The 24,894-nt window shown below is 54.3% G+C and overlaps 1 protein-coding gene across 8 annotated transcripts in view; it reads right to left on the reverse strand.

The window, feature by feature from the left end:
• Positions 1–2,407: 2,407 nt before the first annotated feature.
• DIP2C (disco interacting protein 2 homolog C) overlaps positions 2,408–24,894 on the reverse strand; it is a 274,349-nt gene continuing 251,862 nt past the window's right edge. For all 8 annotated transcript variants that reach the window (XM_064479267.1, XM_064479266.1, XM_064479271.1 and 5 more), the window contains 6 exons: positions 21,101–21,162; positions 12,784–12,841; positions 11,420–11,494; positions 8,931–9,105; positions 7,652–7,775; positions 2,408–5,316 (listed from right to left, as the gene is read on the reverse strand). In XM_064479267.1, coding sequence (XP_064335337.1) covers positions 5,064–5,316; positions 7,652–7,775; positions 8,931–9,105; positions 11,420–11,494; positions 12,784–12,841; positions 21,101–21,162 — 747 coding nt within the window. In that variant the 3' untranslated portion in view covers positions 2,408–5,063. The remainder of the gene's footprint in view (positions 5,317–7,651; positions 7,776–8,930; positions 9,106–11,419; positions 11,495–12,783; positions 12,842–21,100; positions 21,163–24,894) is intronic.

The following is a 24,894-nucleotide window of genomic DNA, read 5'->3' on the forward strand; positions in this document are numbered from 1 at the left end:
GTGGGCTCCTCGCCCAGTTCATCCCAGCAACTACCTAGGCTGGTGCTCAAATACTTGTTGACTGAATAAATGGACGAGACAGAAGTTGAAAAATTTAAAAATTTAAAGCTCAAACTATCAGACTCAAACCAAATTCTTTTTGAAAAAAAAGTCAGCATCAGAAGTTAATTCTCCAAAGTTTGCCTTTCTCCTTGTGTGTCTCAGAACAGGAGCCAGCAAACTACAAGCCCAGACCTGGACAAATCCAGCTACTATCTATTTTTATAGAGCCCGCAAGCTAAAAATAGCATTTACACTTCCGAACTGTTGGAGAAATCCATAGAATGACATTTCACGAGGGGAAAATTACACGAAGCTCCCACTTCTGTGCCCACAAGCAAGGTTCTATAGGACCAGATCCTTGCTCACCTTATCTGAGGGCTGCGCCTGCGTCACAGCAACAGAACTGAGTGATTCAGACAGAAGCCACCTGGCCCTTCAGACACATCTGCCACCCTGGCCTCAGCAGGCTGGTCATGATCTGGTTGAGCCCTCACACGCCCTGTTACCTGCCCTCGTGCGCTCTTAACCGAACGAACCCCAAAGCCCATCGCCCAGCCCCTGTCCCACCTCCAGGAACGGTGGGCTGGTGGCGCATGGCCCCGGTTTCCATCCAGGACACCCCGCAGTGATCACACAAGGTCGCACGGGTCTGACAGGCGGGGAGAGCCCTCGTCTCGGAGAAGCTGCTGCTGGCTTGCACCAGCCGGAGGTGCACAGCTGGCGCACGCTCTCCAGCTCCGACACCCTTGATGCCGCCGGCCCCGCGGGAGGCCTGTCTGACGGTGGGCAGGGCAGGGACCCTGTCCCCTCCCTGTGAGTCTATGTCAGTCTCCTGAGGGTGACCTGACAAGGCGCAGGTGCGTCTCGCCACTGGACAACGTTCCTCCGTCAGGCAGGGTCAGGCCAGCTCTGGGTCCATTCGTCCTTCCTTGGGCACCAGCTGGGGTGCAGGCTCTGACCACATCCTCCCGGGGCTCGGCCTGGGAAGAGCTGTGGGGACCACGGTGCTCGGGGGACACCTGCCCCCCAGTCCCAGCGCCCCAGCTCCCTTACCTGCATCTCCTGAACGCCCGCCCTGGGCCAGGCACCGTGTGAGGCAGGCAGGTAACACACACCCTGTTCCCCACCGGTCCCCCAGCCCCCGGCCAGAGGCCAGACGGTGCAGGGACGGTCACCACACGTCAGCATGACATCAGAGAACAGAGCAACCCAGCAGCAGGGCTGAGGCCAGGCCTCCCTCCCTGTGCGTAGGCCGCCAGCACTGCCTTCCTTCTCGCTTCACTTTCTACTCTTCTCCTCCTGAGCCCTGCCAGCCCCTCCTGGGCCTCCGGCTTCTCCAGGCCTGCCTTCCAGCTTGATGGCCACTGGGGAGGCCACTGGCCCAGCTGCAGAGGGGGCCAGCTGTGTGCCAGCCCAGGTGCAGGCCACACCCCTGCACCCTCGAGGGTCCCAGCCTGGTGGGGATGAACCAAGGGGTCACTGAGACCACAGCAGCCGGGGGAGCCAACTGGGGTGAGCACTGCCCAGAGTGGCACAGCCGCCCAGGTCTCTCCGTCTCTCCCAGTTTCTTCGTTTACAGATTAACCTTAAAAACTGAAAGACAGTAAGAGGTAGACTGCTGGACGGGACCCAGTGTGCCCGCCTGAGGGAGGGAGAAAGCACGGGGTAAATCCATCCGTGGGGGCCAGGGGTGTGGGTTCTGCCGAGAAGATGTTAAGTAGAGGCCACAAGTCACAGAAGACGTGGGTGTTAAGGGAGCAGGACTTCTCTCCTCAGGAGCAGAGTCACCAGGTCCCTCGCGGTGGGCAGACCACCCGGCTCAGGGCACCAAGACGTCAGCGAGGACAGTAAGACCCAGAATGACAATCGACCAGCCCACCAACTCCTGACTGTGCCCCAAGACCTCAGCGCCAGGGAAGAAACCACACACGCACGCTGCCCAAAGCACGCCACGTGGGGCAGTTCTATGTCCGCAGTGTTCTGAGTCACTCAGTGACCCCCCCCCCCTTTCACATCCCCAATTGGTGTGGGACAGGCCGGGACACAAGTGGGGGGCAGGGGACAAGAGGAGTTTGAATACAAGCACTTAGGTTAGGCCTGGTGATCTGTGCACAGAACTTCAGTTCTACCAATTTTCATGTGTACAAAACGTCCTTTCCTAACCATTAGGCTGGAAGTCCGTTAACCCCGTTAAATGCTTTCCAAAAGACGAAGCCAAGACAAAACCAAAGACAATCTGGGTGGGAACAGTCAGCGAGACCTACGTCCCGACACGGGAGCTTCTTGCCAAGAGCTGACAGAAAGGATTTGCACACCAGACTCACACTTACTCTTTGTCCCTACAAGTCACCAATAAGCTGTACACTTGCAGCAAATGTGAACAAATATATTTAGATATATTTAAAAGAATTAAAAAAAAAACATTTCACAAAACATTTGTTGCCATAGGAATTTTTTTAGCAATAAATGCCCACATCAAAATTTAAACATTGTTCAAAGTGTGATCATCTGTACTGATAAGTAACGCAACAGATTATGTAAACAGAGTCAGGTACATTTCCCGGGAGGAGTCGCCTCCTTCCTGGGATGGAAGCTGCCCAGTTTTCCAGGGGACCAATTAAGAAACCGCTATTTTCAGAGCAACAAAAATAAAAGCTTTTATTTGTTCATCTGAATATAAAACAGGCGTCATCACAGATGCACAAAGCTCACTGGCGTTTAACACACGGGAAGGCTGCTGTCCGTCGCACACGGGGATTCTGTCTGAGACTGCGACTGGCCGAGTGCATGAACCTCTGACCAGGCACCACGCTCTATGCAGCAACGCTGCCAGCCTGCCCCTGGTAAAGGGGGTTCCCCTCCGGTAAAGTGTCGAGCAGGATTAGATACAGTAAACAAGCACCATGAGGAAACCGCCCGTCGGGCTGGTCGGAGCTTCCAAGATCACTGTCCACCCTCTTCTGTGCAGGCCGACGGCACGGCTCCGTCTGACACCAGAAGCACAAGGTCACAAGACAAACACTGGCGACGCTCCCACGAGTAGCTGGTCCACGGCACAACTGCCACACAGACGGTCCTCCTTTATTGCTGAAGCGGGCGGTACTCAGCATCTCCTTCCCCTTTTCTCGCACAACAGAACTCGAATCCCAGTAATCCCAGAACTCGAGGCCCTCTGGACCTCAGCGCTGACAGGATGACAGGACGTCACCAACGGCCCTCACACCACCTCGCTGGACCGCGGGGTCCCCCGCGGCTGTGTTTCCTCATCGGTGTCTGATCCGAAACCTCGACCCTCCCCTCTCGCTCAGTGGGCGTGTGAACGTGTCTCGTCTGTGTGTGGCGGGGCTCCCCCTTGGGAAGCAGAGCCTGTAGGAATGTGTATCTGAAGCATGTGGAGAAATATTCACACACAGCAATGAAGTCCAACAATGTCTTAAAACTCAAATGCTTTGTGGAGATGGAGGGGTGCACCCCACATGCAGACAAATTAAAAAAAAATGTCACTTAAACTTCCAACAACAACTAGCCTTGGGTCTCAGAAGTCAAACAAAACTCCTCGCAACAAAGCGCTCGCTGCCAGCACACAGAGCAAAGGCCGACAGAGACCACCGCACAGCCCACTGCCACCATGCGGCCCGCCGTCACGCCGGGACAGCCGGAGGGTCGGGCTTGCTTGGACTGCAGATCCCCCTCCTCGGCGGGACACAGATGCCAGTTGCATCCAGAGCGAGGGGCTGTGTGAGGCGGCGGCGGCAGCAGCAGCAGCAAGAGGAGCGCGTCTCGGTGGAGGTGAGGGGGCGGCGGGGCCCTCCGGCTCCTGCCGGTGGCTCCCCGGCAGTCACACTGGCTCGGGAGCTGCGGAGAGCTGGCCGTGTGGACACTGTCCACTACACATAGAGGCCATCTGAGGGAATCAACACACACCAGCGCAGGGTGACATTCCTTTCCATACCGAGGACCAGAAGGGTGACAGTAACAGGAGTGACGGAAACATCGTACAACGGAGTCTTGCAGCCGAGAATGTGCTGTTCGCCACCCGCCTCCCAGGCCAGCGCGGAGGGAAGGTGCACAGTCAGCGCCAGTCCCCACCGGGAGAGGCGGCCCCTTCACCGGCGGGGCTCTGGCTCTGCGAGGAGCGCACAGGCTGGGCCCTGGCCGCAGGACCGCTCTCGCGCTCCCATCAGCCAGGTGGGCGAGTCTCTGGATCTACAGTGCAGTGAGGGACACCATGCAAGTGACAGGCTCTGCGTTTTAAACTTTAAAATCTCCTTAGTTCTTAGTGAATTTATATTTCATATATATCTGCTGGGATGCTATCCACGCAAGATAATACAACACTTTTTATATTAGCAAACATTACAAGACTTTAATATTCTTGAATGTTTTCTCTGTTATACTTCTAAAGAGATCAAAATAAATTAAACGTTTTGTACATAATTACATATGAAGTTAACTTATTTTATCTTTTTAGTTTAGTACAAAGATATCTGCAAGGTAACTGCCAAAATTCACCGTATTTATAACGTCTCACTCTATGCTAACTTCACAGGCCGCGTATCAGCCTGCTTCCTCAGCATGTTTCTGACAGGAAGCTGCTAAAAGCTAACTGGAAGGTGTACTCGTACCTCAACAGACTTTCCTAGAAGGATGAGCTCTAGCAATGGCTTAAATAGTAGCAGGTCCATGTCATTAAGATATCATGACCATTAAAACAGAGAAAACAATTCTTTGTCACACTACATAAACTGCTTAAAAGAACCCATCGGGAGGGCAGAATGTTTTAATTGCTATTTTGGCTTAACAAAATACCACGTTTACGAAGAAAGCACTTATTATCCAATAATTAAAAAAAAAAAAAAGTTTTGAAATGGGCTTTTCTAACAAACTGAAGGCAGCAACGCAAAGTCCTTCTGCACCAGCTTCACGTCCCACGTCTCATCCCGGTGCCCACCAGGGCGCTGGGAGCTCCCGGCGCAAGGCCGAGGCTCCGCTCCAGGAGCCTGCGTGCGTCTCGGGAGAGTCTACATGTTGTAGGCCACGTAGATGGGGTCCAGCTGGTCGGCCAGGAAGCCGTCCCGCAGGTGCATGCGCTGCTTCTCGCCCCGGGAGTTGATGGGGATGACGCCGATGTCCACCACCACCACCACCCCCACCACCAGGTAGTGCTCCTCCAGCACCACGTTGGTCACCAGGGGCACCAGGTCCAGGGCTTCCTGCTCGGACCCGTCCAGCTCCACCACCACCACCAGCAGGTTCGTCCAGGTGAACACAGCACTGGAAGAGAGAAAGAAGCCATCACTGTGCAGGGGGGCTCGCAACCACCTAGCTCTTTGCGGACCTGCCTGAGCACTGGGCCTCCTCAGGCCTGCTGGTCCCCGACCGTCTCCGCACCCCCTACCAGCCGGCTCGGGCATCACCCTGGCACAGCCCCGCCCCGCCCTCCCGGGTCCGCACGCAAGTAGTCTGTCCTGCGCCCTGGTTGGGAGGATGGGGGGACGGCTGGGGCTGGGGCTGGTCCTGACTCGCCTGTGCCACAAGAGAAGACAGCAGGAGGTGAACGCTGGCCCTTGGGCCGGCCGCGCCAGCTCAGACCGCTCAGCCGTCACCACAAGCATGGGGCACGGAACCGATCACTGCTTGAAGCACTGAATTTAGGACGAGGCAAGCTGCACGTGGGGGATAGCTCCTAGAAGACGTCAGAGACGCACCCGGAAGTGTCCTCTCTGGGTCTTTCAGTGGGAGGGCCACAGCAGTATCGTGTCTGCCGTTTGTAGAAGCCTGGACCCACGCTTCACATTGCAAAGTCGCAGAACCTCACGGAGGCCCTGCCCCGCATGGCCCTGGCTCCGGACCCCACAGGGGCGCTGGGACCTGCTTTCACTCGCCAGACACATAGGAGGTTCCTCCTCACGGGCAGGAAGCACTTGGGAAAGCACTTCTGAAGTGTGCGAGAACGTCTACTAGGAGAAGACATGTATTTTGTTCAGCTTGGCCCCCACACACACTAAAATGACAGGTAAACGCTGCAGAACGTGTCCAACAGATCCCTCCCTCTGGGCTTTGCTTTGGGACGTGCGTGTACACCCGAGGGAAGGACCTGCTGAGAGCTGCTCCAGCACCGTCCCAGGACACGAGCCCTGGGCATGGGGATGCCCTCGAGCGCCCACACGTGTCACACTCTCAGCCCCTCGGGCAGCCTTATCCTGGCACGTGAATCCGTCGCACCACATCTGGATGGGCTCGGATTCCGTGGTGCAGAGGAGGAGGTCTGCCAGGAAGCCACAGGCTATCACTGCCACTTTCTTTCCACGTGAGCTGACAAGCTGACGCAGACATCACTGGCAGGGTGGGAGGGAAATGTCAACAGAGCAGCTCTGCTGCACAGAAACCGACGGATTGAAGCCTGTCGCAACAAAAGCATGGCTGTCCGTTCCTCCTGGGGCCACAGGGGAGCAGACGAGGCGGTGGCCTCATGGCAGGGACAGCAGTGACACTCAGAACAGACACAAGGAACCCACGAGGGGTGCCTGTGCCGCACACTTTTAAATTGGAAATGGCACTTTTACAACCAGACAGAAAGTACCTGAGGGAGGAACGCAAGCCAGTCAGGCTTACTTTCCTAAAAATACAACACACGAGGCTGTGACTGGTATTTACAGCTACTGGGACAGGCACTGAGGCGGGCCCTCGCCTTGCCTGTTTCTGGGCTGGGCTCCCATCGTCTCCGTGTTCACTCAGGTGGAGAGGCTGCTTTGGCAACTGGGAGCTCATGTTTCAAACCAGCCCCGGCCTGCCTGTTCTGAAAAACAGGTCGCCGCCAGCTCTGAAGCTTGCCCATTCCCCTCGGACCTCTGTCCAACAAGGCCTCTGCGTAGCTCAGTGTGGCCACAAACACCCGCCTGCATTCAGTGACAAGATGCTGCCACCGCTCCCGGACCAGCCCACCCACTAGGAAGACTGCTTCCGAGATTCAGATGGCACCCTGCCGGGATCCTGCCCTGGTGTGCAGACCATCTCCACCAGGCCTCTGCCAGCTCAGGGACCACGGGAGCAAACAGGCCTGTACCCAACAACCCTGCAGCCACCTTTCATCCTCAAAAGTTGCATAAGAGGGACCTGAGAAGGTGGTCGCGCTGTAGCCTTCAGGCCGGCCCACAATCTGGGCCCACGTGCACATCACAGCCAGCCAAATGGCCAGGGAAGGGGAGGAACAGAGCCCAGCCCTGGGGTGAACCAGGCCCCCCAGACCTCTTGCCCCCAGGGGAGGCTGAGATGGGCAACTTGTCACCCACAGCCCGTGACGCCAGGGAACACGGCCTCTCCTGGGGCCTCAGGCTCGCTGGGGCTATGCCTCCCACGTGGACAGTCCCACGTGGCATTTCCCGTGCCTGTCATGTATGAGTACAGTCTGTTTTCCCCTACAGAATGCTTTCCTTAACAAAAAACCAAGTAAACGCCAACATGGCTTCCTGGAAATGCTGCCCAGCCGGAAAAGCACCGACTGACCAGGAGGGCTCCTTCCAGCTGCTCCTGACCCCTCGAGGTGCGGCTCCCCCTGGGAAGCCTGCCCCCCAGGACCCCATGCCTTGGGCCGGCTGCCACGCCTCACCATTCTGTGACGCTCTTGTGTGCTCTGATGACCGAGGTCTCGATGTCTATCGGGTGGTACCTCATGCCGCGCAGCTCCATGGCCTCATCCAGGGCCCCCACCACGTAGAGGGCGTCATGGCGCTCTGCTCAGGGGACAGAAACCACTTGAGCATCACCACAGTACCGCTCAAGCCACTTAGAAAGAAAAAGATGAACACTTGCCCCGAACGCAAAAGAGACGCAAAGAGAAGACGGCTGAGCTCGGACACGGCATCCCCCCACCAGGGCCCCTACAGCCTGAGGCTCCCAGGAGCAGGCCCTGGGCCCTGGCTCCACCTGCACGTCCCCGTCCCCTGTGCTGCTGTCGGCTGCCACCGTCCACCCCTCAGCGGCCCCGCACCCCAGGGTCACAGGCTGAAGACACGGTACAGCCAAGACTCCGCCCACCCCTCTGCTTCCATCATGTGAGGTCTTAAGTCTGAGCGGGAAAACAGCGCGCAGTCCCTGAGAATGTGAGACCACAAAGCTTCCCTGAGCTCGTGCGGCTGTCACGCTGATTCTCATCAGTCGTGCAAACTTGGGGTAATGACAACATGCAGTCTGAACGTCTTTCCTTACTCTTCACGGTGGTGAGTGTGCCAGGGTGGGGCTGGGAGAAGTGACCGGCATAGAAAATACCAGAAAATAAGTATTTTCCAGTTGAAGCCAGATGAGATGGAGGCGTTTACTTGCTGGCTTCTGACCAGGGTGGAGCCGGGGAGCCCACCGGTCCAGCCACTGGGCTCTGCAGGACGAGACCTGCCCTGCCTCCTGGGGGGTCTGGGTGTCTCCAAGCTTGGTTCTTCAAGGAGCCATGACAGCAACCTCAAATAAAACAGTCCACGACTTTCCCAGATTGGAAATGCCTGAATGTTTCTGTACCTTTCCCCTAAATTCATGCCAGTTCAGCCAGGTTAGTGCAGCCGCCCCCTCGCAGGTGGGTCAGGGGGCCTCTCTGACGTCTAGAAGCTCATCTCCTGGGGTTCGGGTATGGCGGGTCTCACCAAGAAACCTCAGCCCCCATTCCTGTCAAATACCCAAGTCTTGCCTCTGCTTTTGGTAGAATAAGGAGTGGAGAAGGGATTCCAGAATCAGCAAAGACTTTCTGCTCCAAGTACCACCTGTGCCTGGTGCCAGCTCCTCCGAGCTGCTGCTCCTCTGTGGACACGGGCTGGGCCCAGAGCTTGGGAAGGGGACCCCAAACCCCAAATGGATTTCCAGGGTCTGGGGACCTTTCCGCAGCCTGTCTGGACTCTCACCTCCATTTGCATCAGTGAGTTCAGTTCTCCGCAGGAACCCCAAATAGCCTGTTCGTGCCCAGACTGTCTGTGTGTCTCCAAAACTTAATCTTGAGTTGAAGTGATCTGACTGGAGGGATTCATCTCCATAAATAGTGAAATAACCACTGGCGTTGTGGGCACTGTGAACCCAGATCTGTTGAGGAAGCAAAACACAACTGGATAAGGTGGTGGCCAGGGCAGAAACAACTAGTATAGCTCAGCAGACCACGTCCCGAGCTACTGAAAGTGCCCTGGCCTGCGATAACGAGGCATTCGGGTTTCTAGGGGACACTGGAGCCACAGTTTACTGAAAAGAAGGCGGGAGAGCAAGCTCACGGCTGAGCAAACGACTAAGCACGGCCTATGGAGAGCTCCATTAGAGCAGACTGCCTGGGGGCTTTCAAACCGAACACAGCCAACGGACAGAGCTGTGTGAGCTTCCTTGTATTTATTCAAATGAAGTGACTGTTTCTAAAAAGCAGCCTCGAAAAATGTTGAAGAGTTTTATGATTTATTTTTCCCTTTCACCTGGTCTGCATACTTTTGTAAACACATTGTAATAAAACAACACGACACAAACAAACCAGGAGGGATAGCATGTAACATCAAAAAACAGGGAACCCGCCTACACTGCTGGTAGGAATGCAGTTTGCTGCAGCCATTATGGAAAACAGTACGGAGATTCCTCAAAAGACTAAATTGGACTTACCATATGACCCAGCAATCCCACTCCTGGGAGAGGAACTCCTAATTCAAAAAGACACCTGCACCCCAATGTTCACAGCAGCACTACTTACAGTAGCCAAGACATGGAAACAGCCTAAATGTTCATCAACAGATGACTGGATAAAGAACTTGTGGTATATTTATACAATGGAATACTACTCAGCCATAAAAAATGATAAAACAACGCTATTTGCAGCAACATGGATGGCCCTGGAGAATGTCATTCTAAATGAAGTAAGCCAGAAAGAGAAAGAAAAATACCATCTCACTCATATGTGGAGTCTAAAAAAAAAAAAGACAAATGAACTTATATATAAAACAGAAACAGACTCACAGACATAGAATACAGACTTATGGTTGCCAGAGGGGAGGGGGTTGGAAAGGGATAAACTGGGAGTTCGAGATTTGCAGATACTGACTGGTATATAAAATAGATAAACAAGTTTATACTGCAGAGCACAGGCAAATATATTCAATATCTTGTAACCGCTTACAGTGAAAAAGAATATGAAAATGAATATATGTATACCCATGTATGATACTGTGTTGTACACCAAGAATTTACACAACATTATAAACTGACTACACCTCAATTAAAAAAAAACAAAACTAAAAAACAAGCAAAAATGAAACAAAACAAAAAAAACATTAAAAAAAAAAAACCAAACAGGGAACCACAATGCCCAAGTGTGGTATTTGAGGAAACAAGAAGGAAACATGCTGACACTGAGTGCCGACCGAGGCACCAGCTACGCCGACTCGCCCCTGAAACGCCCTACAGCCGCCGTGTGTGCAGTGTGGTCAGAGGGGCCGGTCTGGACTGTGCACCCCACGCCCCGCAGAGCAGGGAGTCAACAGGAAGGAAGCCCTGCGTCCAACAAGGAGGGTGAACACTGTCTCTGCTCTCAGACACAAGGTCTCCCATTGAGTGAAGGGGATTCCCCAGCACATGGCTCTCAGGCCCCGGCAAGGCCGCCCACAGTGAGGACAGCAGGGGCTACAGCCCACTTTCACTCTTAGGAAGGGGTTTAGAGGAAAAACTCTGTACAGACCTCATTTAGGAATTATCATCTCAGTTCTGCTTGTCATATGGGCAGAGTCGAGTCGAGTGAGAGGCCAGAATCAGCCCAGGAAGACAGGGTGTGGAGAGGGTGCGGCGGGCAGAACCCGGCCCCGTCGCGTCCTCACTCCTTCACCCACTGCGCCCGGCACCCACGGCGGCGGGGCTGCTGTTTGGGAAGACAGTGGGATGCCAGCTGCGGCTGCATTTTGTGTGTGGTGGCAAGGGGTCAAGGAAGGGGAAGCTGACCACACAGCGGGCGGCCCTGGTGAGGAGGTCTGGCAGGAAGGTCGCTGTGTGCTTGGCCTTGGAGGGGAAAACGGGCGAGAAGGCAGATGTGTTGGAAGAAGCAAGTTAACCAGGGCGAACGGAGAACCTTGGAGAAGGCAGAAGCATGACATGGCTGGCTGGAGACGGGAAGGAGAGCAGAAGTGACCTTCTGACCCAAATAAACCCCTGCTGTCGCCCGCCTGCCACTGCTGTGGACACGGCTGTGACCCCAGGTGGTGGCCTGACTCCCTCCACACACTACTCCGCCGAGTTCCCGAGGAGGCTCTCACAGCAGAGGAGGCAAACCTCAGTCCACACGCTGTCTTCTCTTCTCTCAAGTCTTTGAAGGGAATTATACCCCTCAAGGAGCTTCCGCCCCATAACCCGGAAAGCTCATGGGCCCCTCACTCACCTCACCCAGGTGCGAGTCTCCCAACGGCCCTTTCGTTTCCGGGTTGGCAATTATGATCCGAACACCTGGCAGGATCTGCGTGGGAGAACGTTCTCGTCAGTGGAAGGACAGATGGGGATGTCTTCATGCCACGTGCCTGTTTGCCTTTCTAAAACGGTTTGGAAGGTAGATGGCTCTAAATCACATACACAGCATGACGGAATCACACAAAACACTTACAATGAGAGAGCCTGTGTTAAAGTGATCCTAAAATTAAGAATTTGAACAAAAACATGACAAATGATATAATTTAACACAGCTCGATGCTTGCAGACCAGGACTCAGAGGCGTCACTGCCACGTGGCCTGGGGCACCATGTCCAGCTCCGTCTCTTCACCACACCACCCACTTCTCCCGCCGGGAATGTCTTCCGGCATAATGTTGACATTAAGCACCGCCTTCTTAAAGGAAGGTTAGCTTGGAAGTGTTCTGAATTCTACCGAAACCACATTTCACAGGAAGTGAAAGCTTCTTCTGGAAATTCAGAACACAAGCCGTCTCGGTTCGGCAAAGTAACGCCGCGTGGTCGAGGTCCACGGAGACATCTGCGGAGAAAGCCCTGGGAACCTGTCTGACTACCAGCCCACCAGGCTGAGCTCTACCCTAGAGCCAACTCAGAACCAAGAATTCTGATGGGTGGTCAGGCAGACAGACTATAAAAGGTCCAAAACAGCAGAAGATGCTTTCAGAACCATGTCAAGTGAAGAAGTCGGACAACTGGCTCCAAAAGAGTCTTCACTGAGGTTTAGGTCTGCTCCTTGCCCTTTAGTTCTGCACACGATGCCACCACTGTGGCAGGACTACTGGCTGTCCCTGGTAACCCCCACCCCCACAGTCTTCACTGTGCTTCCACAGGGAGCCACACCCTGAGTTTCAGCCAGGCCCACAGGTGTTCAGAAACGGCACAGGACCCCCACCCTTCCTGCCAGCTGGGCGTGACCATGCCCAGTGGTACTTAAGTGTGAGGGAACTTCCTGACAGCCTGCGCCTCCCGCTCCTCCTTTTCCTGCCCCTCTTGCTGCAGGACTGTGGGAAGGAAGCCAGGCCACTTCAGACCCCGAGGCTCCCTTGGGTGGAGTGGCCATGTGGAGCAGAACAAGACAGAGGTGCCAGCCCGGTGATGTCCTCCACATGAAGGAAAACTGACTCATTTAAAACACTGTAATTCTGAATTTCTGCGCTCATGGCCAAAATCAGTCCTGAGATATTACATTAAAGAAAACTTTTTGGGAAAAAAATTCCGTAATATTTTTCTTAAATTTTTAAAGCTCAGAAATTAAGACTCATGTTTCTGTGAAAATGCATATGCTTCCTTCAATACTTACTTTTCCCGATTCCATTAGCGGCAAACTGTGAGGGGATCCTCTTTCTACTAAGCGGACTCTACAAAGGGAAACAGAGGGCGTCACTGAGTGTGTCTCTGCGCCGGTGCAGCCCCGTCCTCCACGCTCAGCTCCAGGCCGAAGCCTGGCAGCTGCACGGGGAACGTAAGTCTGTGGGCGAGCACAACTCAACCCAAAGACAGGCCAGAAGTCAGAGAACAAGCAGGGACAGCAGAGAGCAACTGTGCTCTGGCAGGAAACAGCCACTGTACAGGCCACGGAGAACAGAGCCTCATTCACCAACCCTCAGAATGGCTGTATCTGCGGGAGAAAAAACAAGGACACAGAACGAACTGTGGTCCTGAAAGAGCCGCCACCCCTGGTGATAGTGACTCCTGGTCCTGAAGCGCTCACAGCCTACAGCCCTGCCACCACAGGCCACGGGAGGGGCCCCAGGCCACAGCCCTGCCTCTGCAGGCCACGGGAGGGGGCCACACGTCATAGCCCTGCCACCACAAGCCACAGGAGGGGCCTCAGAGGCAGCAGCACAGAATCCACCTCCTAAACCGGGCTCAGTGGGGCCCAGCGGGGAGAGGACAGGCCAATTCAGACAGCAAAATCTAACTTCAAAAAAGAAGCTCTTCTCAATTAAAAAACTACTCAATGTTAATTTTAAGAACTCTAGAGGACGCTGGTGCCAGTCACAACCTGAGGTGGCCAAGTCCTTCCCAGCTGCATTATGCCAGGTGTTCTGTGGCCTCCAGGGCTGGTTTTACATCTCTGCCACGCTGTGTTGAGACTGTGATGTGATCCTTCACCGACAGGCCGCAACGTCCGGCTGCAGAGGGCGGAGGGCAGGGCTGTCAATGCACCACCGTGACCTGGTCTTCGTATCAGCGCAGATCTGCCCCCGTAACTGACAAGTGCTGCTGAAGGGGGGCCCCCGAGAGTCAGGGCTTGGTGGCCATGCAGCACGAGGCCCCAGGGTGTGGGTGACCACGTCAGCATGAGGCAGGCAGGCAGACAAGGTGCTGACAGAGGGGCGCTGTGGGGCTCCCAGCTCTCAGCAGCTAGAAGGGTCTTACTTTCAGGCAGAGGACGCCCTGCCTCCCACCTAGGCTTTGGTGCGGTGCCTCGTGTTGCTGAGACAAGAGCAGCGGAGGAAACCCGGCAGGTGGCTGCAGCAGTGATGCGACGGGGCGGAAGAGCTTCCTGCAGCAAATCTGGCGGTCTGATAACCACTGAGCCCCCGGTGTTTGTCCCAAGGAAGACTCTGCTGCAGACAGCGGGAGGGGAGGGCTCTCGAGGGAAAACGACCTGCGTCTGCTCCACTTAAGCCCAGACACAGGCGCGCCTCGTCTCCCACGTTTGGGTCAGCGTGCTTTGCAGGTACCGTTCTTTCACGAATTGCAGGTTTGCGGCAACCCCACGCTGAGCAAGTCTATAGGCACCATTTTTCCAAAAGCATTTGCTCACTTCTTTTCTCTGTAGCATTTTGGTAGCAATTCTTGGCAATATTTCAAACTTTTCATTATCATATGTATTTGTTATGGGGATCTGCAATCAGTGATCTTTGATGTCACTACTGTAATTGGGGCGCCACGAACTTGCCCACATAAGATGGCGAACTTAATAAAAGTCATCTGCTCTGACTGTTCCACTGGTCGGCTGTTCCGCTGTCTCTCCCTCCACGGCCTCCCTATTCCCTGAAACGCGATGATCTCGAAATCAGGCCGCTTAATAACCCGTAATGTCCTCTGAGTGTTCAAGTGACACTCTTCTCAAGGAAAAGCCACATGCTTCCTCATTTTAAATGAAAAGCCAGAAATGATTAAGCTCAGTGAGGAAGGCACGCTGAAAGCTGAGATGAGCTGAAAGCTCGGTCTCTTGCACCGGTTAGCCTAGTTGTGAATGCAAAGGAAAAGTAAATTAAAAGCGAACACACGAATGGTAACAAAGCCAAGCACGCTTACTGCTGAGATGGAGAACGTCTGAGGGGTATGGGCAGAAGACCAAACCAGCCTCCAGAGCCCCTCAGCCAAAGCCTCGCCCAGAGCCAGGCCCCAGCTCTCCAACTCCATGGAGGCCGAGGGAGGGGAGGGCGCTGCGGAAGGAGACTGAAGCCAGCAGAGGCTGTCCCTGAGGTCAAGGAGAGAGGCCGTCTCCACAACACACGAGCGCAGGTGAGGCAGCCAGAGCCGAGGCAGACACCGCAGCGGTGCCCTAGGTCCCGCCCAGGTCTCACGATGGTGCTGCACTAAACCACACATTTTCAAGGCAGATGAAACAGCCTTATGTGGGAAGGAGATGCCATCTAGGACTTTCACAGCTGCAGAGAAGTCTGTGTCTGGCCTCGAAGCTTCACAGGTCAGACTGACCCTCCTGCTAGGAGCCAATGCTCCTGGCCATTCCAAAAGCCCTAGGGCCCTTGAGAATGAAGCTACGTCTGCTCTGCCTGTGCCCTCCAAATGAACCACAAAGCCTGAAAGACAGCACATTTGTTTACAACATGGTTTACAGAATGTTTTAAGCCAACTGTTGAGACCTACTGCTCACAGAAAAAAAATCCTTTCAAAATATTACTGTTCACCGACAACACGCCGGGTCACCCAAGAGCTCTGATGCAGAGGAACAGTGACATAAATGTTGTTTTCATGCCTGTAACACAACATTCATTCTGTAGTCCACGAGCAAGCAGTCATTTCAAGTCTCATTATTCACAAAATACATTTTGTGAGGCTCCAGCTGCCACAGACAGCGATTCCGCTGATGGATCCGGGCAAAGTCAGTGGAGGACCTTCTGGGGAGAGCTTACAATCCTAGGTGCCACTAGGGACATTCGTGATTCCTGGGAAGAGGTCGCAGCATCAGCATTCACAGGGGTTTGCAAGAAGTTCATCGGAGCCGCTGTGGACGACCTGCAGGGGCTGAGGACTTCAGCGGAGAAAGTCTCTGCAGATGTGGTGGAAGCAGCATGAGAACCGGGCGCAGAGCCCTGAGGATGTGACCGAACTGCTCCGATCTCAGGACACAGCTTGAGTGGGCGAGGAGCTGCTTCTTACGGATGAGCAAAGAAAGTGTTTTCTTGAGAGGAAAGCTACTCCTTGTGAAGATTGTTGGAATGACAACAAAAGATTTAGAATATTACAAAAACTAAGTCGATGAAACAGCGACAAAGGTTGAGAGAATGGACGCAAATTTGGAGGAAACTCTGTGGGGGAAACGCTATCAGACATGCTGCACACTACAGAGAGACTGTTCGTGAAAGGGGGTCCCTTACGGTGGCAAACAGCCACCGCAGCCTTCAGCTACCGCCATCCTGCTCCGTCAGGCGAACACCAGCACTGAGGCAAGACCCTCCACTAGCAAAAAGATTCCTCCTCCCTGAAGGCTCAGATGATGGTTAGCATCTTTTAGCAGTAAAATATTTTAAAATTAAGGGGTGTGCCTTTTTTTTTTAAAGACATAATGCTATCGCATGCTTAACAGACTATCATATAGTGTAAACATAACTTATATGCACCGAGGAATCAAAACATTCGAGTGACTCACTTCTGTGTGTTTTTTGGGGGAGGTAACTAGGTTTATTTGCTTATTTAATGGAGGCACCAAGGACTGAACCCAGGGCCTCGTGCCTACTAACCATGCGCTCTACCCTCCCCACCACGTGACGCACTTTACTGTGGCGTTTGCTTTACTGTGGCAGTCTGGAACCAAACCCACAGTATCTCTGAGGTCTGCCTGTGTGCTGATAGGCTTAAAGGTGTTACCTGCAAAAGTAGATCACTGGCTACAGCAAGACAGAATTAAAAGGGACTTAAACTCCTCTATGCCCCAGGTAGCGTAATGCAGTTTAGGGCAGGTTACCACTGACAATGACCACCTGAACAGTACTTAGGATCTACAGAGCTTCACCCGTAGCGGCTTTCAGACAGACGTGATGCTTGCAGGAAAAGGCAATGCTGGGAACGATGACTTCCATAGCCTGTGGGGTCAGGAGGCCCCACCTGTCACACTGAAATAAACCTAGGCTGATCTGAGCAGTCAGATTAAGTGAAGAAGCCTGTGTCCAAGGGCTGGCTGGCCAACTGGGGATTCTGGACATTGGCAATTGGCTGCAGTCGGAGAAGCAACAGAGAAACAAGGCCAAGCTGGCCGGACAGGTGGTGGGCAGGCAGGGGCAGGAGCGAGGGAAGAGGGGAGAAGGAAAGAGGAAGGGGCAGTAACGGCTGGCTAGGCCCCCAAGCAGGGCTGCTGTCCTCTGGGGGGTGGGCAGTCAGCCAGCGTGTGGGCCAGGCGTCCTGCAGAGGCCAGGCGGTCAGGCCAGGGAGCAAAAACTGTCAAAAATGAGGGCCATTCTGGACAAGCTCCACTCTGCTGGCTGTCCACTCACGGCCACCACTCCCTGAGGACGTTCCAAACCCCTGCCAGGTAGCTCTGGTGGCCGCGTTATGATGGGGACAGCTTCTGAGTGGGCACCTGGTGTCAAGAATGGAACCAGACCACTCAGGCCACAACGGGGGGAGCAAACCCCCAGGGCTGCGACTCGCATCCACACCCACGCCTCTCCCTTCAAGGTTCTTGCCAGCACTGGGGTGAGCCCACGGCCCGGGCTCCTTCAGCAGGGGAGCTGCTGGCCCTGTGTGCTGGCCAGCTTCTGCTGCTCTGACCAGCAGGCCTCCCTGCCCTCTTCCTGCCCTTCCCTGCTGACCCTGGCCTCCGACGCAGGCAGGCGCACGGAGTCTCAGCTGCAGAGCTCATCTGAAGTGTGGGAAACCAGGAGCATCTACGGCAGGAATCTCCCGGCTGGGCTGCTGAGGGGCCGGGGCAAGGGTGGAGGGCAGATGTGAAAAAAGAAAAAGAAATTTCTTCTCTGGTCAGTACGCAGAAGGTGCAGTGCGTCAGCAGTCCCGGGAGAGCAGGGAGGGGTGCTGGACTCACTCAGAGGCGGCCCTGCATCCACTCGAGAAGACAGAAGTCCACGGCGAGAAAACCACTCCAACAGAAAGAGGCAGAGACGCGCACGAGCAGCAGGCAGGCGGGGCGCTCAGAAGCACGGGCTGCGCTGAGAGAGACAGGGTGGCCGGGGCCTCTGGGCTAGGAGCGCAGCTCGCCCCTCTGGCAGCTGGTTCTTGGCAAAGGGGGTGAGCGCTCCCGCCTCCCGGGGCTGCCTGCCCCTCAGCGGATTGTCACCATTGAGGGCACATCACCTGCCCCGCAGCAGTGCCAGCCCTCGCCACAGTGGCTTCAGAATCATGGACAAACCCAGTGCGGGCATGTCCTGGCAGTGACACCTCTGGGGGTCAGTAAAACCTGGGGGATGAGCCCCAGCTGCACGGCACAGGCGGGGGGCCATCCACCGTCACAGAGGGGCCCAGGCAGCCCAGACGCGCTGCTGAGGGACCAGCGGGCTTCGCTTCTTCTGCTCAGGACGAGCGTTCGCCGCCGGGTGGCGGGGAGACGGGTCTGATGCGGCATGGCCCAGCAGGGACATGGCCTGTGCAGCGGCAGGAACACAGCATGTCCCGGGGCGGGGAGGGGGCAGTTATTCCTTCAAGTATGACACTGACTTTGGGTTTTTCTCTCTCAGTTCCCAGGCGTAGATGACACCAGCTCAGTGACTACAAAGAACGTCCACAGAAATTCTGAGGAACAGCTTATTATTCAGTAATTCTAGAGCTAAACAGGGACGCTGTTTACAGCATTTGATTTCTGCTTCTTCTCAACACGTTATTTTCCTTTTTCCTCAAACAGCAAACATGTATTCAGGGCTAACTCTGAGCCAGCCACTGCCCGAAGGATCTTCCTGCACACGCGCTCACAGCGGGACAGGCTGCAGTGCTGTGGCTCCGGGCTGGGGCCAGTGCTCCGTCCCCGCCACACGGCCTCCCCGAGCCCACGCTGCCCTCCACCCACCCGGGGTTTTGCTCCCAGCGCTTCTATCTTTTGTCTTCTTTCTCTTCCATTTTTAAGAACTGAGGTGTAACAGCAGTGTCAGGTGCACGTGACAAGGACCCGGTGTGTGCAGCCCTACAGGGTGGTCCCCACGTGAGCCTGGTCACCTCCTGCCATCACACATTTGTAAACGTTCTTCTTTTCCTCCTGCGATGAGGACGCTGCCCTCTTCTTAGCAGCCGGCAGACATGCCGCACGGTGCTGTTAAGGCTTGGTTATCTCATAACCAGGGGCTTCCTCCTTTCGACCCTGTCACCCACTTCATCCACATCCCCCACCGAGAGTTTCAATTACACATTTAAACTACATCTTCTTCCCAAAATAACCTGAAGCATTCAAGAGGTCCAGCATACCATAACAAGTACATCTGAACACGTTTAAAAAATCCCAAGAGATGGGATGTACTGGAGTATTTCAAAGACTGAGGTCAGTTAATCCAGCTGCTGAGACTGAATTTAATTCTCAGCTTCATGACAGCTAAGGCAAAGAGAGAAGAGGAATGAGACACATTTTACTGCCAAAGTCTGGACTTTAACATCTGGCTATTTCCTCTGCTGCTAGTCAAACATGTAAAAGAAAAAATCGTTAGAAACACAAGGAAAAAAATCCTACTTAAATACCACCCCAAACTGGAGCAAGACGACAAAACACTCCGCAGGGCACTGCAGTTTCCAAGGGAGGCGCTGAGCAAAAGCTGCCGTCACGTGCCGCCCAAAGCAGCGAGGAGAGCCCGCAGGGGCACTGGCCGGCCGGACGCCCGCGCGCTCACGTGGCCTTCTCCTCCCGAACCACAAAACAGCAGCTTCTTCCCCACCACCCCCTCGAGTCCAGACTCTGTCAGCCTTTTCTCCTTTCCTTCCTTCAGCTGAAGGGGACCCTGTCGGTGGATGCCCTGGGGCGCAGCCACGTCCAGGACTGCCCAGGCTGCCCTCTCCTCACACCTCTTCTGGACGCGCCCACAGGCTCCCAGCCAGGACCACACAGCCCGGCAGGACTCGAGTCCCTGAGCGCGAGTCCCGACAAAGACGTGACCCGAGGTTCTACTCCCGCAGCAACAGTGGGGTCAACTCTGCATGCTTCCCATCCATTTGTAAGCTTGTGATGGGAAATTCACTCACAGTAACTCAGAAAAAGCTTCCGTTTTCAGACCTCCTTGGCTTTTTCTTTCCATCAACAGACCATATTTGGAAGCGTGTGAGGCTCACAGAAGACCTGTTCAGACAGTGCGGACTCCCTGCGTGTGGCGTTAACTGCATCTCACAGCACTACCCCACAGGGTCAATGTGGGGCGGTCCTCACTGCCCATGGGTCAGGGTCAGTCCTGCTTCTCAGCTTTTGCCTCAGGACCATGTGTCCTCCTCTCCCCCCAGAGACCTCCTCAGTTGACGCCCCTTTTTGACAACCTTGACGGTTTTGAGGCAACGTAGCGACATGTCCTGTAGGTGCCCTAGGTCAGATCACGTGATGCTCCTCCTAGGTCCGTGTGCCCCGATGTCCCTCCCACACTGTCCTCTCGGGAAGGAGGCTGCTTTGCACGCCCACACGGGCCTCGTGGGGTTCTGGGAGGCCCAGATCACGTCCCAGGACGTGGTCATCACGGGGGACTCAGGCCCGTCGCAGAGCACGCCAGCTGGGCTGGCCGGGGTCTCCCGGTTTCCCCACCGCAGCTCACGACCACTCTCCCCCACCCTCTTGTGCTGGGAGGCACCACGTGAGGAAGTGTGGACGGAAGCACGGAGTCTGGCCGTCCAAATGTCCACCAGCACCTCCACCCTCGCCAGTCGTGCCACAGAAACGTCAGTGGAGGGACATCTCCACATCCACGCCAGAGAAGTGGCCTCATCAGTGGGGCGTCTATAGGAAAATGCAGGATTTTCTCTGCCCTTCAGGAACCAGGGGGAGCCCCTTGCTGGGGCAGAAGCTCCTCGGAAGAGCCCTCACCCTCCCAACTTCCCTTCCTTGAGGTGAAACTGACACCCACCCACCAGCAACATCCCCTCAGGCTGCTGAGGAAGCTGCACAGAAAGGCACCCTGACTTGTATTGTAGCTTTTCGTGGAAATACCTTGACAGAACACTTCAATTCACACAAAGAAATGTGGGCTGAGTGTTGGTATTTCATGAGGTGCAAAGCGATGCCTGACTGAAATGCTAAAGAGAAGGACAGTCTCCCGGGCAGACCGTGAGGACGCGCGGCCTGGGTGTGGCGGCTCTGGGCCGACCCTTCCATCCACCCTCAGAGCAGAGCAGGTGCCCCCCCGGGGCGCGAGCGCCGGGGAAGCCCACTCCCTGGACCACCAAGCCTGGAGCAGACTGTCCCGCACTCCTCTCTGACGCTGGGGGCCACGAAGACAAAACCACAATACCTGTCGTGTCTCAGAGCACGCATGTCCACGTAGACGGTGGTCGGGTCGGGCCCCGAGGTCCCCTGCAAGCAAGGACACAGTGCGGTTAAGTCACGTATGCCCAGAGAACTGTGTCTGCACGTTCCCCGGGCTGGGGAGCATTTCTCTGGTCACGTCTGAAACTGAACCAAACCCAAAGCACTAAAACCACACCTCTCAGCGGATAACCTAACTCTGACAGGAGCGTGTTATTAATGCTGGCCTTTCCCACAGCTTGCCTCTCAGTCACGTCTACGAAGATCAGAAAGGGGCATCTTGCCTAATAAAAGGCTGGCACTACTGAGGCAGCGTCTGGCAAAAGCAGGCTGCCGAGGACACGAAGCATCACTGCTGAGAGGTGCTTCACCACACGCATCCTTAAAGGTGTACGCTTAGACTTCGAGATGTTACAGCAGAACGCGTGACGTGAGCTGACAGGGTAAGGAGGGAGAGAGAAAGGACTGCCGTTCCTTCTGGTTCTCCGTGTGCCTCAGCTTGCCTCCAGCGAGGAGGCAGGTCAGGGAGACTGTGTTCACCACTGGCTGTCTCGGCCGCGCCCTGTGGTCCGATCCCCTGCTTATTTAACACAGGGTCCAGAACCTTACCTTGGCGCCGCAAACCCCTTCAAAACATATGACAAGCTGACTTCTGAACAGTGATCTCTATTCGTGAAGAACAATGGCTTTAAAGCTACATTACCAACCAAAATTCTATGTGAATTTCTTGGGAAGGTAACGCCAAACCTCGGGTAGAAAAAGATGGAAGCTAACAAAACTGTGCCAAAAAATAAGGGAGACTGAGAGTTTATTTGAAGGACTACACTAAAGTTCCTCAGGAGAGAATCTTAATCTTGTACCAAAGGCATGTTTAAATATAAGAAGAAAATAAAAATAAAGACACCTTCATCACAACATACTAGGCCACCCAGGAGTCCCCCCCCCCCCCCCCCGAGAAAGCACATGCAGTCAGCCTGGAGGACGGGGCTGCCCTGCAGTGAGGCCACGGCGTCCTCGCTGACCTGTGCCCGTCAGTGGAGCTGTGCTGCAGACCAGCTCTGAGTGCGGAGTGATGCAAAGTGCATAATCAAAGAGGCCAATCAAAAACACAAACCAGGAAGCAGGTCACTAGAAGTGGAAAATGGAGTGAAACAGAGATGACTGCAAACTGGCTAAGACACCACTGATCGTGTACAACAGAAGCACAGCGTTTGTCACAGATGCGAGGCGTCAGACGAAGTCTGAGAGTGGACATCACGCTGGCCATCAGCCCTCCTGGCCGCGGGTGGGGAAGCCCAGCCCATCTCTGCACTCACTCCCGGGGCCGGGGTCAGAGCCGGTGGTGGGCAGGCACCAGTGTGGGTGAGCGGAAATCCCTACCTGCTCAGCCAGCGTCCACAGCCGGTGGGGCTACAGCGGCAGGAGGAGGGAGCCGGGAAGGGAGAGGACACCAGACCGACGGACACGGAAAATCAAGGACACACAGACACACGAACAAACACCCGACGATCAAAGCGGGATGAAGGAGGGGGGTGGGGGGAGAATGCAAAAAGCAGGGAACAAAGTAAAAAGAAGATCAAAAACGATGTCAAATACGGGAATTGTTAAAATCAATCACTGTACCACTAAAGGCTAAAAAAAAATCTGAAAAGATGTCCACATGTCCACAAAGCAACAGGAGAGAGAAACAGATGGCCAGGCAGGGACACGTGGACCTGAGTGACTGTCTGACACACACGGTCAGTGGGGCTGTTCCTGTGGCACTTTTCTTTAGTTTCTTTTCTGAGAAAGTGGTGAGCATGACTTTCATTGGCTAAATCTGCTAAGTGGTCCTCATTGAGAAGGTTTCAAGTTTCTCAGCACAGTAACGAAGGGGAGCCTGGAAACTTGTGGACCTGAAATTGGGGTGTCTAGCCCTACTCGTCCACAAGACTAGGACAAGAAAAGAGGCCAAAGGCCGTGTGAAGCACGACCCAAACCCCGCTCAGAGACGGCCCAGCTCAGCAGTGTGCAGAGGGAGTGTCACCCCACCGCTCTGTCCCCAAGACCCTCTCCTCTCCTCTCCCACAGTTCTGGTGCCCACCTCTACCCTGCTGAACCGTCTACAGTGGCACAGTGGGAAGACTCCAGAAAGCAACCTGGGTGAGCTCCTCTGATGCTGTGTGCTGTCCCCAGGTGACTACGTATCTTTCCCAGGTGCTCCTAGGAACCTAGGACCAGCTGGAGGCACTGCACGGGCACAGTCCTGTGAGTACAGCCTTGTGCTGCCCCACCCTGCAATCACAGTCACCAGGTGGACTCCAGAGGTGACAGTGGCAGCAACAAAAAAGGAGTCTTAACTTGGTTTCCCAAGGCTGCAGTTTGGGAATAAACACGGCCAGACTGAAAAACTATCATCACTCAATGTGGAGGCCCTATGAAAGCTACGACTCGCCCCCCTCTCTGTGACGCCCCCTCCCTGTGGTTAACCACGGCCACTGCTCTCAGCATCTGTGGGTTTGGGAAACTGAGGCAGGTCTCCAGGAAAGAGAAGAACGGGGCCAGGAAAGGTGTGTGCACCTCGGAGGCACACAGGACTTTCAATGGGACTCTTCAAGCTGAATGCAGTGATTGAAATAATTTCCCTCACGAGTCCTTGAATCCCAAATATTAATTGGAGCAAAATTAATCCATGTTCTCTCTAAATGATCTTAATTCACAAATTTACTATAATGACTCAAGGCAGTATCAAGAAAAAATACACGTGATTGGGAACGCATCTCCCATCTTGCAGATGCACGGAGGAGCTGCACCTGTAAGGGCATGAGAACAGCTAACGCACGGGTGTTTCCAGGTTTCAAAAATCCAAGGTACAAAAATCTGAGATTTCAAGGCACATAGCAGGGAGCACACATTTAATAAAATCTTCACTTTGCCAAAGAATGGAAGCTGGAATTTCTTTAAATAAGGAGATCCATAATGCTCCCCAGAACTTAAAGATAACGGGGTACTTGCAGAAACGATGAGCAGGAAAGCAAAGACACCTGTTTCAACCAAAGCTTATCAGAAATGAAGACAAACATGTTTGATACTGCAAGTCATATTAACTAGAAAAGAGGATTAACTTTTGAAGTTCAACTGTGTAATAAAAATGTTGCACATGGACACACAGTAAAAGTCATTTTTTTCTTACTGTTATAAAAGAGTTAGGTACCGAGGACTTAGTGAACAAATGAGTAATGTTTAACTTCCAGCTGTAGATACATGGACTCACGTCCCAAACACAGCATGGACAACCCAGCGCAGTGCTTGCTTGAACCCTTCAGCTGAGCGGTGCTCTTCTACCCAGCAGTTCGCCCACCACAGCATTAGCACAGTCGGGCGTCAGCACCTGACTCTCTGAGCCTAAGCAGCACGTTCCAAGTGGAAACGTGCGATGTCGAGACAAGTCCGAAGCACTGATGTCGTGCTGGGTGTCTGAGGAGTCGAGGTGGTTGCCCGCAACTGGGGCCACAGGACGCTGCTCTGCAGCACGGGACTCCGGGGAGCTACGCTCACAGCGGGCACGGCAACGGGGATCAGCGCTGGGCCTCTTCGGCAGCTGAACTTCAAGCAGTGTTTCTGCCTGCAGGGCCCCAAGCCACATCCGTCAGTCTTCCTAGCAGATGTGTGTGTTAATAATACTCTTTTCAATATTTTAACTGAGGCTTAACTTACGCACAATAAAATACATAGGCTTTAAGTGTTCAGTTAGATGCATTTTGACACCTGTACACTTACGTGTAACTACCACCCCAAACA

The sequence above is a fragment of the Camelus dromedarius genome, chromosome 26, assembly GCF_036321535.1.
Source record: "Camelus dromedarius isolate mCamDro1 chromosome 26, mCamDro1.pat, whole genome shotgun sequence".
NCBI classification, from domain to species: domain Eukaryota; kingdom Metazoa; phylum Chordata; class Mammalia; order Artiodactyla; family Camelidae; genus Camelus; species Camelus dromedarius.